The 19,453-nt window shown below is 43.2% G+C and overlaps 1 protein-coding gene across 1 annotated transcript in view; it reads left to right on the forward strand.

Moving 5' to 3' along the window:
* Ube2l3 (ubiquitin conjugating enzyme E2 L3) overlaps positions 1-19,453 on the forward strand; it is a 42,850-nt gene that overhangs the window by 18,456 nt on the left and 4,941 nt on the right. The window contains exons 2-3 of the mRNA XM_055610276.1: positions 4,472-4,567; positions 18,345-18,531. Coding sequence (XP_055466251.1) covers positions 4,472-4,567; positions 18,345-18,531 — 283 coding nt within the window. The remainder of the gene's footprint in view (positions 1-4,471; positions 4,568-18,344; positions 18,532-19,453) is intronic.

Here is a 19,453-nt window from a genome sequence, read left to right on the forward strand (position 1 = left end):
TTTTGTTGTTTATTTGTTTAGAGACAGGGTTTCTCTGTATAGCCCTGGCTGTCCTGGATCTCACTTTGTAAACCAGGCTGGCCTTGAACTCACAAGAGATCTGCCTGTGTCTGCCTCCCTGGGTGCTGGGATTAAAGGCATGCACCGCTGATGCCTGGCTGGATGTACCATCTTGAGGGTGTAATTTTCTCTCAGATCTTTAGATAGAATCTCTGAATGAGCACTGTGCATCTTCAGTTTGCTTTCATCAGTGAAGGAGGAAGCAGTTCTTGCCCTCAGAGCCATCTTTGGCAATGCAGGAATTTTAGCATCCTGGCCACTCTTGGTATCTGTGGTTCTCAGTTAGGGATACAGAGGATGCTAATCTCTGCAGGTTGGAGCTACAATTGCCTGGCATCTGTTTTATGTGCAAGACTCAGAATGCTGAGGTGCATGACCCCTGTGATCCTGTTGACACCCTGTTGAGAACTGTTCTTCTACAGGGTACCCAGCATTCCTTGAAGATGACAGTCCTTGTTTGTCTCAGTTCTCTCAGTCTGTCTGTTTTTGATTGTTTTGATTTTGTGTGTGTGTGTGTGTGTTTGGGGGGGGGGCAAGGTTTCTTTGTGTGCCCTAACTGTCCTGGAATTCACTCTGTAGACCACGCTTGCTTCGAACTCAGAGATCCACCTTTACTTTTGTCTAATAATCAGTTATTTGTTGGTTAGACTTACGTAAAAAGAAGTTGCCTGGGCTGGAGAGATGGCTCAGTGGTTAAGAGCACTGTCTGCTCTTTCAAAAGACCTGGATTCAACTCCCAGCACCCATATGGCAGCTTACAACTGTCTGTAATGCCAATTCCAAGGGATATGACACCTTCACACTAATGTACATTAAAAAAAAAAAAAAAAAGTCTCTGTTTAAAAAAAAAAAAAAGTTGCCTTTCTGTTCTGGGGAACCTTCACCTGACAGCAAAAAGACTGGGCACTCTGCTTTGACCCACTGAGCCAGCAGCTCAGCACTCATTAGTGACGACCTTCCTTCTGTGGCCGGAAGGCTTCGGACTTTTCAGGTACATCTTGGTCCTGAAAAGTACCCTCCCAGCATCTATGCACAAGTTTTCTAGGTTTTCCTTTTTGTTGACAGAGTACATATACTCCAGGCTGGCCTTGAAGCTCCTTATGTACTCCAGGATGGCTTTGGATTTACTTTTTTAAAAAATTTAAATGTATTTATATATATTGGTATTTGATCTGTGTGTATGTCTGTGCATCTCTTGGGCCAGGAGAAGGTGCTGGTTTGCCTGGGATTGCAGTTACAGATGGTTGTGATCGATCCTGTAGGTATAGGAATTGAATTCAGGGCTTTGTAGATGCTGGGCAAGCATTCTGTGAACTGTGCTATGTCCCAGAAAAGACTGTGTGCCTTTAATTTACTTAATAGTTTTGTAGTGCTGGAATTGAATGCTGCAGGATCTTGTGCTGCCAATCAACCACTCGCCCTACTGCTAATCTTCTGCAACCCAGACTGAAGTCCCTCTTAAACAAGGTTGAATTTTCTTTCTCTGTTACAACTGAGTCCAGCCTCCCCCATCTTTGTAATTCTCGTGAAATTTCCCTTGTGTTTATCATCAGCCACACTTTATATTGTTAGCATAGTGCTCGGAAGTTACAAGGTGTGTTTTTACACACAGGCTATTTTATGAGCAGTCAACATTTCCTTTGTTTCTTCCTTGCTTGTTGTGTGTATACACATATATAAAGTTTGGGTTTTGTTTGTTTGTTTGTTGTTGTTGTTTTGAGATGAGGTTTTTCTAGAGCCTTCCCTGTCCTGGCTGGAACTTGCTCTGTGACCAGGCTGGCATCACACTCAGAGATCTGCCTGCCTCTCGTCTCAGGCATGCACCACCATGCCTGGCTGTCTTTTTTGGTTGTCGTGAGTTCAAAGTTCTGTTTGGAGTATTCTAGCTCATTTGTTTGTCCTGCCCTCATGAAGCTGAAGTTCTTTTTGGAGAGTAGTGGCACGTGAACCGTGAAGCTTCCCCCGTAAGTGTGTCTATATTTTATAGTGCCCCGTTTCTGATGGGTTCTAAGCAGCAGCTAGAAGATCAAGGTGGTAGCTGCTGGGTTAGAGTATTCACTCATGTTCCACAAGGCTGTCATTGTAGAACAATCACGCTATCACACCATATTACTTCTTTGTGTCCGCTGCGGTATTGCTAGGCCTTTCTTAGAAGTGGACTGGTAAGCCAGGTATGGTGGTGCATGCCTGCAGTCCCAGGACTCAGGGAGGCAGAGGTAGGTGAACCTCTTGAGTTTGAGGCCAGCCTGATCTACAAAGCGAGTGCAGGCCAAGGCCACACAGAGAAACCCTGTCCCGAAAAACGAAACCAAACCAAACCACCGAAAAAAAAAAGAGAAGTGGACTGGTTAAGCATGGCAATACCCTTTCCCTTTTTATGTCACTTACTAAAAATTCCCATATTAAAACTCCTGGGGCAGTGGTGGAACACGCCTTTAATCTCAGCACTTGGCAGATAAAGGTAGGTGGGTCTCTTTGAGGCCAGCCTGGTTTATAGAGTTCATTCCAAGACAACCAGGACTACACAGTGAGATCCTGTTTCAAAACAACAGCAAAAACTAACCAAACAAACAAAAAAGTTCTATCCATACTTGCTGGACTAGAATATCCAGAGTTGGTCCAGGCTGTTTATGATAGGCACCTGAGGTTGATAAACAGGCAGCACCCTGTGAGACACCAATTCCACACATGCCTTCAATGCATCCTCCTCCTCAGCCCCCAGTCCTCTGACACATCTTCCAACTCCTCCAACTGGTATACTGACTGCCTCACTATGCTTTAAAAATTACTCCTTCCATGCTTTCCTAGTCGTTCTGTGCCTTGCAAACATTGCGGCATTATAGGAATGTGTGGTGCAAAGCTTCTTTCGATCTTGATGACATGGAAGCCAATGGGGTAAGGGTAGCCTTTGCCATTGTGAACCATGGCTGCATAAGGAGGGGGCCTTTCCTATATTAGAGGTCATGTGAGCTGGGACAGAAGAGGTGTGGCCTGGAAGATGAGACAGGGCTAATGTTCAGGTTATAGGTGAGAAGGCATCTTGGGTATATGGGAGGCCATCAGCCCATTGGTTGTAAGGCCTGATGGAGGTACTGGTGGAAAGTGGCGGACCAGGAACTTGGAGGAGATGACTATGTATGTGTGGCTGTGAATCATGGTACATTCTGGGGGGATTTCGTTAAGATGCCTGTTGTGTGTTCATTGGTGTTGGGGAAGTGGGAACCAAGTGACAGTGTTAAAGACATCTTTAGCCATCTTATTTTGTCTTTTTTTTTTTTTTTTCTTCAGAGCTGAGGACTGAACCCAGAGCCTTGTGCTTGCTCTACCACTTAAGCTCCACCACTGAGCTTAAATCCCCAACCCAGTTAAAGACATCTTAAATTGGAGTCTGAAACAGTCTTAGTCATGGTGGTTGTGCTTTCTGAGTGAAGTGACATTTGTTACATTGTTTGCTTATGAGAACTTCCAGAGTTTCAGAGTTGTGTTAGGATGTAGTTTCCCACTCACTGTCTTTAGCTCAGGGACTTAGCACCCCTGTTTATAGCTGAAGAAATGGAGGCTCAGTGGTAGTTTCTTGTTTTCCTCCTCACCCCAGACTAGTTGGTTGTGCTCTTTGCCTATGCCTATCCTGAAATTGCACTTAATGTGTTAGGTAGGAAAGGTTTGTGGGTACCCATTTTCCTTTGTTTACTTTCTAGACCCAGGCTTATTCATTTTTATAGCCCCAGCTTCCCATATATAGACAGTAGTTAGTTGGAAGAAATCAGGTCTTTAGGCACCTCAAGTCCCTATTGCATGTTTGTCCCTGTGTACTTTCTGGGGACAGGTACTTTGTTTATTTTCAATTTCTTTTTCTTTTTTTCTTCATTTCTTCTTTCCTTCCTTTCTCTCTTTCTCCTTCCTTTCTTTTTTCTTCCTTTTTTCCTTCCTTTCTCTCTCTTTCTTACTCTTTCTCTTTTTCTCTCTTTCTGTCTCTCTCTCTCACTCGCCCTCACTCTCGCGCTCTCACTCTCTAGCTCTAGCTGGTCTTGAACCCACAACAGTCCATCTGTTTTATTTTCCTAAGTACTAGGATTACAGGTGTGAATTACCACACCTGGCTCTGCCGAGAGTATTTATTTAAACAGGCAGCATGACCAGCCCAAAGAAGAGGTGTTATATCTGTTGAAGAATGGTTCCCCTCATTGTGTTCAATGGGTTGCTTGGTCTGGGATGAAGGGTCAATAGAGGTAATACAGGTGGGAGTACCCTGGCTCCATGCCTCCTTAACCTGATAACCTGTATCTGGTCCTCACTCAAATGTTGTCATTGGTGATGTTGTCACCTGGTTTAATTTGAGGGAGTCAGGAGGGATCTTCATATGTGGTGCTTTCCCTGATTTGACACCCCTTTATGCTTTGTTAATCAACAGGAGCTTGAAGAGATCCGCAAATGTGGAATGAAAAACTTCCGTAACATCCAGGTTGATGAAGCTAATTTATTGACTTGGCAAGGGCTTATTGTTCCTGTGAGTATTGAACACTTCCACTTCTTATTAGATTATTCTTTCAGGTGGTGTGCTGCTACTGCTGGCCTTATCTCTGTGTTCCTCAGTAAGTGCCTAGTCTGGGCAGCCCATAGATGGGCAAAAGCGGGCAATGGCTACAGGGTGATAATTAGGGTAGGATATGGCCTCGGGCTCTAGAATAAAATCCTAGCTTTTCACTGCTGTTTTAAAACTATAGATGCTCCAAACCTTACAGATCTGTAGTTATTTACAAAGGAAAGGAGAATGCATCTGTGTTCCTGTTCTTGCCCATCTTCCCTGGCTTCTTGCCCTGCTTATCAGGTTGAGACCCCTCTCTCTGTCTACTTTGGAAGAGAGCTGGCTTCCCCTGTAGATATTCGTTGGCATTCTCCACTGATTTTGCATCTGTGCCTAACCCTTGAGACACCTGTGCTGTATTCTGGCACTTCCAATATGTGCCTTGGTTTGACTTGATCACAGTTCCTGATTGCCTGTGTCTCACCCTCCACTGGGCTTTCCAGAAGCTTTTCCCCAGTGTCTGCTTCCGACAGCCCTGCATCCTCCAAGGACACCTTCCAGCAGGCCTAGCTTCCTCCTGAGAAGGCTTTGCTTTAATCTATCACTCTCTTGATTTTGCGTCTTTCCCCCTCCATCTTCTCTGACCCCTCTATCCTTCAGAGACTTGACCTGTACTTTAGTGTGCAGCTCCTGTTTCTCCCACACTTCTGAAGTGATTCACACTAAGCACACAGGCCTTCTCAGTTGTTACATATCCGATCATTGATTGCCTCCTGAAGCATTCAGCCTCTGCCAGGGTCCAATCCTTGAGCCTGTGATTAGTTTCTCTGTTTGCTGACTTGTTACTAATTTTTCCTCACTAAAGCTTACTTTTGTTAGACTGGCTTTTTTCCTCCTGATTTTATCCGTGGGGACTCCAGCTAGCATCAGGTTGCTTGCTATGTGTGAAAGATTTCTACCCCTATCTCCCCTTCTCCCCCAGAGCTGCACTATCTGTTCATCGTGCAGCCTCACTTGGACATTGGTGACTTCCAGTCACCGTAGCCTACAACTCTGAGCTATATCACTCACATTCACTATCTTTCTTCCTTTTCCACTTTGCCCATCTGAGCCTCGGGTCCTGTATCTGACGCTCCTTCCGTGGTTACTTACAACTCTCCCTCATGGAGAGGTTGCTTGCTGCATGTGCTTCTTCTTGATTCTGTTACAAGATTAGGCAGCAGACACTGGCTTAGAGATTTTAAATTTGGGAGCTTCTAATCTAGATGTGGAAATACATCCTCTGAGGTTTTGTTTTTTGTTTTTTTTAGGGTTGAAGGTGGTTGTGCTCAGTACACAGGGAGGCTATCTGGGAAGACCACTAGGGGCTGGCCAGTGTCTATAGCTCTTGACTGTATCAGGGCTAAGACACATTGGATCCATTTGTCCCTTTTCTCCCCACCCCTTTAAAAATTTTTTTTCTTCACAATTTATTCATTATATATCCTGATTGAAGCCCCCTCCCTCAACTCCCCCAGTCCCACCTTCTCTCCCTCTTCCCCTCATCCCCTTCCCCTGGTCCACTGAAAGGGGGAGTTTTCCACTATTGCCATCTGCCCATAGCTTGTTAAGATGCATCAGGACTGCTTGGATCCTCTTTGTGGCCTGGCAAGTGATCATCAGGGGCGCGTGATCAGAGAGCACTCAATTGAGTTCATGATAGAGACAGCTCCTGATCCCCTCACTTGGAGACTGAGCTGCTAATTGGCCACATCTGAGCAGGAGGTCTAGGTCCTCTCCATGGATGGTCCTCCGTTGGTGCGTCAGTCTCTGCAGGACCCCCTGGGCTCAGATATTTTAGTTTTGTTGGTCTCCTTGTGGGTCTACTGTCTCTTCCATGTCCCTCTAATCGCACCCCTGTCTGTCCCTTTTCTAATTGAGATTGTGTATTACTAAAATGTGAACTGCAAGCCCATGGTTCTTTTGGAAAATGAGAGGAGTGAATGAGCTGGTTTTATGAATGAATAAGTGTTAAGGCCAGGATTGTGTCATCATCATGTGAGGTTGCTGTCAACAAACTGCCTCCAGCTCACGTCAAGGCCTCTTGGTTCATGCACGCTGAACCTATGTCGTAGTGGTCCCAGGGCTCATTATGGTAGATATTGGCCAGTCAAATCCCAGTGTGCTTTGAGGATCTGGAAGTATCTAGGCATCAAAGATTTGCCTTCATTTAAGGCAGCTGCACCCAGACACAGCTGTGGTTAGGGGCTGCTGAGATCTCAATGCCCCATTTTCTTTCTATGATCACTGTCCAGGGTGTTTCTTCTTTCCTCAGAGTGATTATCAAATGTGCTTCCTCCCCAGGGCCTTAGTTCTTTTGCATCACAGGGACTGGGCCATAGAGGGAGTCTTCTCTTTAAGTTTACCTGAAGTCCACCCACCCAATTAGAGTGAAAGAGCTGGCCAATAAAAATTATGACACTTGAGGCCTGATAGTGGTGGATGCCATTAATCCCAGCACTCTGGAGGCAGAGAGGACAGCCTGGCCTACAGAGTTTCAGGATGGCCAGAGCTACACACAGAAACCGTGCTTTCAGATGGGGTGGACGGTTATCATGACACTTCAGCTGTGTTCTACCCTATCCTTCCCCTTCCTAGGAAGTTACTGATCCTTCCTCTTTAATCGTGGCTATAGCACTCAAGGGGAGAAGTGGCTGAGTGGCACTTCCTACAAACAGTGCATCTTTACCATGGTGGTCCAGGTTTATTTACCTCTCTGTTGCACTGGGGACTGAACCTAGAACTTCGTATGTAAATACTCTGTTATTAAGTTTATGGCTGCCCTCTACCTTTAATTTTAATTTTTTATATTACATGTATGGGTGTTTTCCCTGTGTGTATGTCTGTGCACTATATGCATGCTAGTGTCCTCAGAGGCTAGAAGAGTTGTATTTAGCTGCTCTGTGGGTGCTGGGAACCAAACCCAGATCTTCTCTAAGAATAAGAAGTGCAAACTGGGTGTGGTGGCGTAGACAAATGGATCTCTGTGAGTTTGAGGTCAGCCTGGTCTACAGAGAGTGTCTATAACAGTCAATGCTACACAGAGAAACCCTGTCTCAAAAAAAAAAAGAATAAAAGTGCTTTTAATTTCTAAGCCATCTCACCATTAAATTTATTTTAATTAATTAATTTTGAGACGGGGTTTCTCTACATAGGGGTGGCTATCATAGCCCAGGCTAGCCTCGAATTCACAGAGATTCAGCTGTTTCTGCCTCCCTAGTGCTGGGATCAAAGGTGTGCATCACCATGCCCAGCCTTTGGGCTTTTGTGGGTTTTTTTTTTTTTTCTTCAATTTTTATTAATTACAGTTTATTCACTTTGTATCCCTCTTGTAGCTCCCTTCTCCCTCCCCTCCCAATCCCACTTTCCCTCCTCCTCCACCAATGCCCCTTCCCCAGTCCACTGAATGGGGAGGTCTTCCTCTCCTTCCTTCTGATCGTAGTCTATCAGGTCTTATCAGGAGTGGCTGCATTGTCTTCTTCTGTGGCCTGGTAAGGCTGCTCCCCCCTCATGGGGAGGTGATCAAAGAGCAGACCAATTAGTTCAAGTCACAGACAGTCCCTGGGGCTTTCCATTTTTAAAATGCTAATTTTGTGGCTACGCACCAGTGTGAGTGGAGTTCAGAGGGCAGTTTTGGGATGTTGTTCTTACCTTCTTTCATAAAGGGACTTTTTGTTTCTTTTTTGTTCTGTTTTGGCTTTTTGGCTAAGTACGGCAGAGCCTCTGGTGATTCTTTTGTCTTCACTTTCTTCTACCTGTGTGTGTGTGTAGGGGGTCAGGATTACAGGCCCTGTTCTATGGCATCTGGCTTCCCTGTGGGTTCTTTTGAACCCAGGTTTTCACACAGTAAGCACCTTTACTTATCTACTTGCTGTCTCCTTCGCCCAGGCTTCAACTTTATTCTGTTAATACCTATCCATTTATACTAGTGCTACATTGTTTTGATTATTGTCACTTACTAGTAATGTTGGCTTCATTTTTGTTTGGTTTCTTTTTTGAAACAAGATCTCCTGTGTACCTGAGGCCAGCCTAGAATGCACTGTGTGTGTCACAAACTGGCCTCTTGTGTCAGCTTTCCAGATACTAAGCTTTCAGGTGTGAAGCCCACAGTCAGCTTATAGTACATTTTGAAATCAGTAACTGTTGTTCTTCAAGCTCTAATTTAGGGTAGTTACACTTGATCTGGGTGAAGGCTCCCGGGAATTCCACATGGGAGTGTTTTTCACAAAGCATTGTTGGGAGTTTGATGTAAGTTGCATTGAATCACTTTCGGTAGTATTATCATCTTTATAGTAGAGTTGTTGTCTTCTTATTTTTTTTCCAAGACAGGTTTCTCTGTGTAGCTTTCTGGAACTTTCTCAGACCAGGCTGGTCTTCTGTGTGTGCTAGGATTAAAGGTGTGGGCCACCAGTGCTTGGCTTTTGTTGTTATTATTGGCTGTGTCTGGTTTTGGTTTTGGCAGTGTTTCTCTGTGTATCTGTTTAGCCCTGGCTGGCTGTTCTGGAACTCAGAGATTTACCTACTTCTGCCACATAAGTGCTTGAGACTAAAGGCACACTCCATCACTGCCAGGTCCCCCCACCCCTTTTTTTTTTATTTTGGTCTGGTTTTGTTTTTCGAAACTTGGGTCTCTCTGTGTAGCCCTGGCTGTCCTAAAGCTTGATGTGTAGACATGGCTGGCCTGGAACTCACAGAGATCCACCTGCCTCTGCCACCAGAGTGCTGGGATTACGGGTATGTGCCACCACAGTTGGCTTTTTGTTTGGTTGGTTGGTTTTTTGTTTTTTTTTTTTTTTGAGACAGGGTTTCTCTGTATAGTCCTGGCTGTCCTGGACTTGATGTATCTGTAGACCAGGCTGGCCTCAAACTCAGAGATCCGACTGCCTCTGCCTCCCTGAGTGCTGGTATTACAGGCGTGCACCACCATCACCTAGCTCATTTTAGAGCTATTTTTTGAGAATATATATCTTTTTTAATTTCGTCAGTTTTTGTTGACAAATTTTGTATTTTGGGAGTCCTATTTGTTTATTGTCTTTTCTTTTTTGTCTTTGTCTATATGTGAGGTGATGTTTTGGTTTTTTTTTTTTTTTTGTCTTTTTATTACAGTTTATTTACTGTATGGGTTGTGTGTACATGTCATTTTGTACTTGTGGAGGTCAGGGGAGTTGGATCTCTTCTTTTTTTTTTTTCTCTGTGTCTACTTATAGCCCATGTCTTAAACGAGAATCTGGGTTTTTCTGGTAGTAAAGGATGTTATTTTGGTAAATGTGAAGGTTGAGTCTTGGAAAGTAGAATGAATGTGTGCCTTTTCAGCTTGTCTGGCAGTTTATCTGTCATGTCCTGTCCCTCTTGGAAGGGGTACTACTGTAGGCCAAATGCCCTAGCCTTAGTTTAATTTAATTAGCAACACTATGGTCTCAGTCTGTGCCCTTTGTGTTTTTTTGGGATCATGGAGAAAGTCTTGAAACTAAGAAAGTAATGCTCTGTTATGAGCATTCTGAAGGTCACTGATTCCTATGAGCAGTATCCCATTTAAAAGCTTATTTTCTGCCAGCCATGGTGGCATATGTCTGTAATCTCATCACTCAGGAGGCAGAGGCAGGCAGATCTCTGTGAGTTTGAGGTGAGGCCAGCCTGGTCTATAAAAGCGAGTCTAGGGCAGTCAGGGCCACATGGAGAAACCCTGTCTGTAAAAACCAAGCCAAACAAACACAAGCTTTTTTTTTTTTTTTTTTTTTTTTTTTTTTATACCAAAAACCAAAATCTTTTTTTTTTTTTTTTTTTTTTTTCATTTGTACCAAAACCTAAAAGCCTGCTGGTATTATTAGGGCTTTTGGATATTCATGACAGATGCTACTTTTGTTTGTTTATGACAGGGTCTCACTCTTACCCAGGTGGGATACATTGTGTTAGAGCATTCTATGTCATGGAGCTAGAAGCTTGTCCTAACTTCCTTTGTAGGATCAGTGATAGATCCAAAAGGAAAGGAGCCTGGGGAATTCTTGAAGGGGTGCCATATAGAAAGAGTAGGAGCTGAGTGTGGTGGTGCATGATTTTAATCTCAGCCAGAGAGAAGACAGAGCTGAGTTAGAAGCCAGCTGGCTATAGCAAGATCTTGTCTCACCCTCCTCCCCGCAAATGGGTAAGAAGATCATAGATAATTTGGTGCCTTATTATGAAAAGTTTCCTCTTGAATTTAACTGCAATAAAGTGATTTTGTGGTTTGGAGATTGGTGCCAAGAAATGAAGACTCTGGGATGTTTACCCTTTCCCAAACTCCCTTTTAAATGCTCATCACACACGAGACCTCAGATAAATAAATGATACAGCAGGCAGTTGGAACATTGGCGCATTTGCTCAGTCACCTTTGATTCCAAATTCCACAGAAGGCACAAAAATGAATACTTGAAAATATAGGAGAGGGAACTTACATAGTTTAAGAGTTTTAGGCCAGTCATTTCAGCTACTGTCTTTTTTGTCTTCCAGTTATAGATAATGACAGCATTTGCCTGTGAGACTTGCTCTAGAACAGATGAGTTAAGATGGGACAGAAAATCACTGGAATTTTAGTGAAGTGCTATAAAATGTTTTATTATAGAACAGTGCTGTTTATAAATAAATATTTATAAAATAAGGGTTTTTGTTGTTATTAAATAGTTTTATGTTTTGGTTTTTTGAGATCTGCTCTCATGAATTCTCTGTTTTTCTTCCTTAGCTTCCTGAAAGTATAGAATATTAGAATTAAAGGCATGTATACTATCTGTGGTAGTTTGAATGTAATTGGCCACCATAGGCCCTTTGGGAGTGGCACTATTAAGAGATGTGGACTTGTTTAAGGAAGTGGTCACTGCGGGGCTGGGCTTTGATATCTCATATATACTTAAGCCATGCCCAGTTGGGACAGTCTTCTGCTGCCTTCTGATGAAGATGTAGAACTCTCAGCCTCTCTCCATCACCATATCTGTCTACACTTTGCCATGTTTCACCTGTGACAATAATGGACTAAACCTCTGAACTGTAAGCCAGCCCCAATTATATGTTTTCCTTTATAAGCGTTGCCGTGGTCCTGGGGTCTCTTCATAGCAATAAAAAACAAACTAAGACTTAGTGAGTGTTCTGTTGCTGTGAAGTGACACCGTGACCACCCCCTGCATGTCACCTTTTTTCCCCTCAAGACAGGGTCTCACTATGCCATCCTGGTTGTCTTGGAACTCACTGTGTAGATCAGGCTGGCCTTGAACTCAAGATATCCACCTGCCTCTGCCTCCCTGAGTGCTGTACTTAAAGGGGTGCACCACCACCACCCAGCTAAGGAAACATTTCAAAACCAGTCACTTTTCTTATATAAAGATAAAGTGGATAAGATTTTTCTAGAACTGATTTAATTCTACAGTTCTAATGTATAGTTGAAATGCTCTATCTCTCCCAGAATGTACTACCATGGCTACTTGACTATTACCTGGGGTGGAACTCGGGGCCTTTTGCACCATAGGCCAGCACTTGACCAACTGAGCTACACCCTCAGCCTCTTGTTTTGTTCCTGTTAGCTTGATTTTGTTTTGTTTTAAAATAATGTTTTGTTTTCTAGGCTAAATACAAATCTGGGTTTCACAACTGTCTCTGTATTTTGATGAGTTTACCTGAGCAATTTACTGAAGACATATTTACCAGTTTATGAGCAGCATATAGTACTGTTGTAAAAATGAAGAGATGTTTTGAGCAAGGCTCGGATGGGCTCAGGGTTGTTAAGATGTAAGAACAGAGTAGAGACAGAAGATGGAGATTAGGATCTGACCTCAGCAGATGAGGCTGTTGTCTGTTTTCCCAAACAGCAAGGAGGAGGGCGGGAAATGCTTGGAGTCTAAATAGGGCTTGGGGATGAGCAAAGTGATTCAGCTGAAGGGGGCTATGTGCAGGCCTTTGTTCCCTACTTCTTGGGGTTATTTGCTTAGTTGAGACAGACTATCTTGGGGAGACAAGCTTTCTCAGCCAGACATTTATTTTTTTATTTTTTATTTTTTATTTTTTTATTTTTTGGCGGGGGGAGGTTAGTGATAGTGGTTTTAGCAAGGCCAGCTGGAACTTGATGGAAATTCTGTTTTTACATCTGAAGCTGTCTATCAAGGAGCATAGAGTCCATGCCTTTCTTACACATACTCTATACTCTTTTTCTAGGAACCTCTACATGGTTCAGTTACCTGGAAACTTGTGTCCCTGGTTTTGAAGTTTTATGGCTATTTCATGTCTAGCACAGACAAGTTGTGGACAGACATGTGACTTGCTATACACTGAGTGGGAGCCCAGAAAGGCTGTCTGTTCAGATACTTTGTGCCCTTTCTGGGCAGTATTTTTTGTTTCAGGTTTTGGGGCAGGAGGATCCTTTCCTTTTTTCTTCCCTTCTCTTTAGATAGGGACTCACTGTGTAACTCTGGATGGCCTGGAACACTTTTATGTAGTCCAGGCTAGCCTCAAGCCTTATAGAGATCCATCAGCCTCTGCCTCCGTGGTGCTGGGATTGAAGATAAGCACCACCACTCCTGGCCCATGGAGGATTTTATAATTCATCACACAAGATAGATCAGAGTATTTGTTGGCAGTTCTGAGGGAAGATTAAAAGTTTCTTTCAAAGTAATAATAAAAATGAGTAAAAATGGGCATGAACATGGCTCAGTAGATAAAAAGGGTCTTCTTGCTCTTCTGAAGGACTAAGTTCAGTTTTCCAATGCCCACATCAGGCAGTTCACAACCACCTGTAAGGAAGTCTAGGGAGTCTACACTCTCTTCTAGTGTCTGTGGGCCCTCATACACCTGTCATACAAACACACAGACACATACACTTAGAGTTGAAAACAGTAAACATATTGTGTGTGCATATGCATGTGAGATATCTGAGGGCTAATATCTGAGAGGTAGAATTCCCAAAAATGACCCTGTTATTTCCAGCAGTGCCAGGCTGCCTCACATACACCAAAGAAGGCTTTACCATTCCTGAACATCCCTGCTCCCACCCAGCCTGCCGGCAGTTTCAGTGCCTTGGTTTAGGCTACAGTTTACAGTCTTAGTTGCTTGCCAACTGCCTACTCACATCCTCCCAGCATATCCTGTGCTGTCCCTCCAACCTGACACCCTAGTCTCTAATCCTCTGCTAGAAGGTCTTTCCCTTCCTTTGTTCAGCATACCCGTCTTCCTGAAGATATCACGTGTGCCTCCCTTCCCTGATTGGGCTTAGAGTATGGGAATCTGGAGACTAGGTACATGTCAGTCTCAACTGCCAATAGGCATATCTGTTTGCTGAAGAGTTTCTAGATAGGTAGGCCCAGGGTATGGAGGTAGGGAGCCCAAATTTAAGAACAGCAGTACAGGGCTGGAGAGATGGCTCAGAGGTTAAGAGCACCAGCTGCTCTTCCAGAGGTCCTGAGTTCAATTCCCAGCTACCACATGGTGGCTCACAACCATCTATAATTAAATCTGGTGCCCTCTCCTGGCTTGCAGGTCTACATGTAGACAGAATACTGTATAAATAATAGATAAATAAATTTTTGGAAAAAAAAAAAAGCAGCACAGTGTGGAGGGATTCTTCAGTTCTGGAGCTGGGTAGAGTGGAGGTCCCAAAGAATTGAAGCTCATACCTTTCAGGTTCCACCATTGAGCAGAGTAGTGGTATTACCCAGGGGAGATTAAGCTTTTTAGACTTCTTTGACTTACCATCACTTAGTATGTTCTGTATTGGGTTATTTGTCTCTAGCTCTGTTCATAGCTTCATAAAAAAGTAAAAATGCTTCCAAAAATAAAACTTATCTGGTAAAGAACTCTTTTCCAGTTTTTAGTAAGGAAATGGGATCATTGAGAATAGCAGGAAATAAGTTGAAAACAGGGAAGGCAGAGTAATGATGTTGGGGATAAGAACCTTGTACCAAAGTTTGGCCTGGAGTTGGTGAAGATAAGTATATGAGAGTGTCTCTCTTCCACATAGGAACAGCCATATCTATACAAGCCCCAGAGAAATAAAGTGAAGACATGTGTGACTATTATGAATCCTTTTATAGTTTTTCTTCCAGTCTGCAGATAACAGGCTCAGAAGTATGAGAAATTTGACTGATAGTCTCTCAAGATAGTATAGTGAGTTAAAGGTACTTACTGTCAAGCCTGATGACCTGAGCTCAGTCGCTGATGTGAGGAGGTAAGGTGAAGTGTGGGGTCTGCCATGGTACTTCTAGGCATCTTACAAACCAGAGAGCCTAAATGTAAGGAAAGCATGCAGTATGGAGGTGAGTAGGTGGAGAAAAGCCCAGAGACCCTGGAACCTGGACACGGTAGAAGGAGAGGATTGACTTGGGTAGGTTGGTCAGGCTTTCCACTGATCGTACAGTGGCACATGATGGTGCACACATGTGCATACACAGACACACAATTTTTTTTTTGAGAGAGAGGGTTTCTCAGTGTAGCCTTGGCTGTGCTGGACTCACTTTGTAGACCAGGCTGGTCTCGAACTCACAGCGATCTGCCTGCCTCTGCCTCCCCAAGTGCTGGGCTTACGGGCATGCGCCACCGCGCCTGGCTTACACAATTTTTAAAAAGTTATTTCTGGGTAGAAAAAAGAAAACCTAATGTAAAGTAGGAATAACAACAATCTTAACTCACAAATGAAGATGTATGGGTAAAGTGTAATGATGTGTACCTACAGTTCAGGCCCTTGGAAGGCTAGGCCTAGAGGAGTACTTAAGCCCAGTATTTTAGGGATATCCTGGGCCTGGGCAACCCCTTTTCTTCTTTTAAAAAATGGGACTGGTTGAGATGGTGGTAGTAGATATGATATGATGGTATGTACCTGTAATTGCAGGGCTCAGGAGAAAGTCAGGAAGACTGCAAGTTCAAAGCTAGCTTCAGCTACATAGAAAGGAATGTTTTTGGTTGTGTGTTTTTTTTTTTTTTTTTTTTTTTAAGTGCTGGTGAGCTGATTCAGGGGGTAAGGGCACTCACTGCCAAGCCTGGTGACATGAATTCAGTTCTCTGGAACCCACAGGTGGAAGAAGAGAACTGACTTTTACATGTTGTTCTCTGAGCCTGTGTGCCCACACATACATACTCACACAATGTTTAAAAAAAATTATTTAAAGAGAGAAATATACATGACAAACTTAATATTGTAAAACTAGGGCTTTTCTACATCCACTTTAGCTTCCTAATAATGATATGAAGACCTATTATATTTATTAATAAGTTTCAAGCACTAGAGCTGGGCAGATACTCAAGTATGCTAACCCAACTCTGCTGACCTGGCCTACTTCCCAGCCACGTGCCCCATCACCTGCCATCTTACTCTCTCCCTGGCTGCACCTGCTCCATCCTTGTCCTCCTCTCAACTCTCTGATGGTGACCTCCTCTTTCTCTATCTGGGACCCCCTTCCTGGGATCAGAAGTCCTGCCTTAACTCTCCAGCCCTGCTGTAGGCTGTTCAGCTCTTTGAAACCAATCAGAGGTAATGGAGAATAATTTCTATACAACATTGAGACAGGAGATGCTTCAATAATAATGATAATGCCAACATCTGACTGCAACTAGGTCTCTGGGTATAGAAATCAGCATTTGAATATACAGTGCACAAAAACATTCCCCAACATAATATAATATGTCATTGAGAAAAACTTGAAACAACAGTGAAGTGCCACTCCACATCTCTTAGTATGGTGACAATAAATATTGACAGCTTTAAATGCTGATAAGACTATCAAGCAACAGGAATGCTCATTCATTACTGGAGGCCTGCAAGTGGAACTTTGAAAGACGGTTGGGCAGTGTTACAGAATTTGAAGTACCCCCTACAGGGGCTGAAAGGATGGCTTATTGCACACATCCAGGAGTTCACAACCACCTGTGATTCTAGTTCAAGGATATCTGACTTCAGCTGCTCACACGTGTATGCATACACACACAAAATAAATCTTTAAAAATTTACCCTCCATAATCTCATGTTCAGAGTGGTGGCACTGTAGAACTTTTAGGATGTGCAGTCTGGCTGGTAGAAGGAAGTCACTAAGGGAGGGCTTTTGAAGGTTTTAGGCTGGTTCTACCTCTGCTCTGTTTCCTTATCACAGTGTGGACTGTGTGCCAAAACAAGTTTTTCTCTCAGGAATTATTCTCAGTGGTGAGGAAAATACACAGTTTCATAAAAAACTAAACATACTCTTATGACACGAGACAACAATGATAATCTTTGCTCTTTTTTATCTGGGCAAAAACCTTCACAGCAGTGTCTGTAGCAGGTAATTATTTATAATTACCAAGATATCCTTTGGTAAGTATTTCTAGACAAGTATCACTTAGTAATAAAGACATGAGCTAATTGCATATTATCATGGAAGAAGCCACTTAGAAAGCTACTGTATACATTTATTCAGGCCACTGTAAAAAATACTGTTGAGTATATGGCTTATAAACAACAGAAACATTTCTCCTAGTGCCAGAGAGACGCTGAGAAATATTAGTTCAAGTCATTGACAGACAAAGTGTTTGATGGTTCCCAGTTTCTTGGTTTTCTCTCATACAGTAAAAAGGACATGCCAGCCCTCTAGGGATCTCTTTCATAAGGGATCCACACCCTGATGTGGCATCATGAGTAGGGTGTGTATGTGCTAATGTGGTGGGGGGTGTTGGTACTAGGGATTGAACTCAGGTTCTTGGGGATGCTTTACCACTGAGCTACATTTTTAGCCCTGATGATTTTATTTTGTTTAAAGTTTTGATTTATTATTAGTATGTGTGTGACAGAGGGAGAGAATAGGGGCCATATTTAGTAGAGCACACAGAATTTTGTGGAGTTGATTTTCTTTTTCTGCCATATGGATCTGAGGTTCTAACTCAGGTTGTCACATTTGTGCTGCAAGTACCTTTACCCTCATCAGCTCATGATTCACTTTTCATGCGTGAATTTGGGAAAGACATATTTAAATCGTAGCAACTATACAATACATGATTCAGGTTCTAAAATATACCCACGCAAAACCCATAAAATGTATTACTTCCAGAGGTAAACTTATGCAATATAGGTCCATGGATGTATTTGGAGGGAAAATTTAGCCTCTGAGTTTTTTCAGTACTTTCAGTTTTACTACTCTACTCTAAAAAAATCCACTTGTTTCAGTTATGTTTCTGCTGCTGTGAAGCAGAGGTAGCTTGTATAGAAAAAAAAAAGTTTTGGGGGGCTTATAGTTTCAGAGGGTGAGCCTGTGACCAACATGGGAGTAAGGCGCAGGCAGGCATGCATGATGTTACAGTAGTAGCTGAGAGCTTACATATGATCCACAAGCAGAGGGAGAGGGAAAGATAACTAGGAATGGCATGGGCTTTTGAAAGCTCAAAGCCTATCCCCAGTGACACACTTTCTCTTTACAAGGCCACACCTCCTAATCCTTCCCCAACAGTCCCACCAACTTTGGACCAAGCATTCAAACATGAACCTATAGAGGCCATCCTCATTTAAACCACCATGTTCCTGAAAAAAATAATAAGGCTATTTTGATATTGATTTCAAACCTTTTCAGCCTATTGAGCATCTTGTCTAGAAATACTGGTTAGTTGTTGGGTTACCTTTTGGATGGAGGGCTTCAGTTGATGTACCATTAGGAATAATTAATGAACAGTTAAAGCAGCCCTGCTTTGTCCACATAGTTGTGTGAACTATGGTATGTTCATTTTGATCTTTTACCCCCTTTCCTTTTAGGACAACCCTCCATATGATAAGGGGGCCTTCAGAATTGAAATCAACTTTCCAGCAGAGTATCCATTCAAACCACCCAAGATCACATTTAAAACAAAGATCTACCACCCTAACATCGATGAGAAGGGGCAGGTCTGTCTGCCAGTAATTAGTGCTGAAAACTGGAAGCCAGCCACCAAGACTGACCAAGGTGAGGCATGTACATTTCTTCTCCCTGCCATAGATAGGGCTCTCTTCGGTTAATACTGCTTTGTGATAGGGGCTTCAAGGTTCTCTTCAGTTCCCTATGAGACAGAGGTGAGAAAACTAGTATGGTAGCAACTCTAGTGCATGTAGAAGTACTGATGAGACCCTCATTTCAGGTGAAGTGTTAACTGTGCAGGGGCATTGACCTAGTAGACAAACCGAGGGTAGTGCTGTATGCATACAATAGTTAGCACTTGGAATCAGCCTAGAAGAGAGATTAGTGAGGACCTTTCAGACCAACAGAAGGGCATAGGCTAAGTATGGGAAGCCCCCATTAGGTGATTTGGGAGTTCAGGACAAGATACAGTCAGACTTGAGTAGCATTCCTGTGAAAGCAAATGATTGGTGTCTTAGAATTAGATGTGGCTGTCTATGTCCATGTTCATCTTTCTTAGAAAAGTATTTGATCTGTGTTATAATTGTTCTTAGAACTTCCAGAGACCTTGTTTAGTAGAGTCACCTAGCCTAGGGAAAAGTGCTTCTACACCGGACCCTCTGGCAGTGGCCACAGTTGAGGGTCTCCTCCTTTACCTGAGAACTGATGACAAGGAGGCCGGGGCCAGGAAGCTCACAAAAACTGGGTGCAAATGCTTTACTACCTCCTAGTGCTATTTCATGTTCATATCTACATACATAGCCAGCACTGTTTCAAGTTGGGCCTTCTCCCCTCCCTCCAAAGAGCCAGAGAGGTTAGGGGTACTTTTCTTTCTTTTTTCTTCTTCTTCTTTTCTTCAAGGCTTCTCTGGGTAGCCCTGGCTATCCTAAACTTGCTCTGTAGACCAGGCTGGTCGCAAACTCTCAGGGACTACCACTACTCAACATTACTTTCCTATTCCTTAGTTAAATGTACTTATTGGTTATTAAGA

Source organism: Psammomys obesus, unplaced genomic scaffold (genome assembly GCF_907164565.1).
Source record: "Psammomys obesus unplaced genomic scaffold, mPsaObe1.curated_primary_1811, whole genome shotgun sequence".
Classification (NCBI taxonomy): domain Eukaryota; kingdom Metazoa; phylum Chordata; class Mammalia; order Rodentia; family Muridae; genus Psammomys; species Psammomys obesus.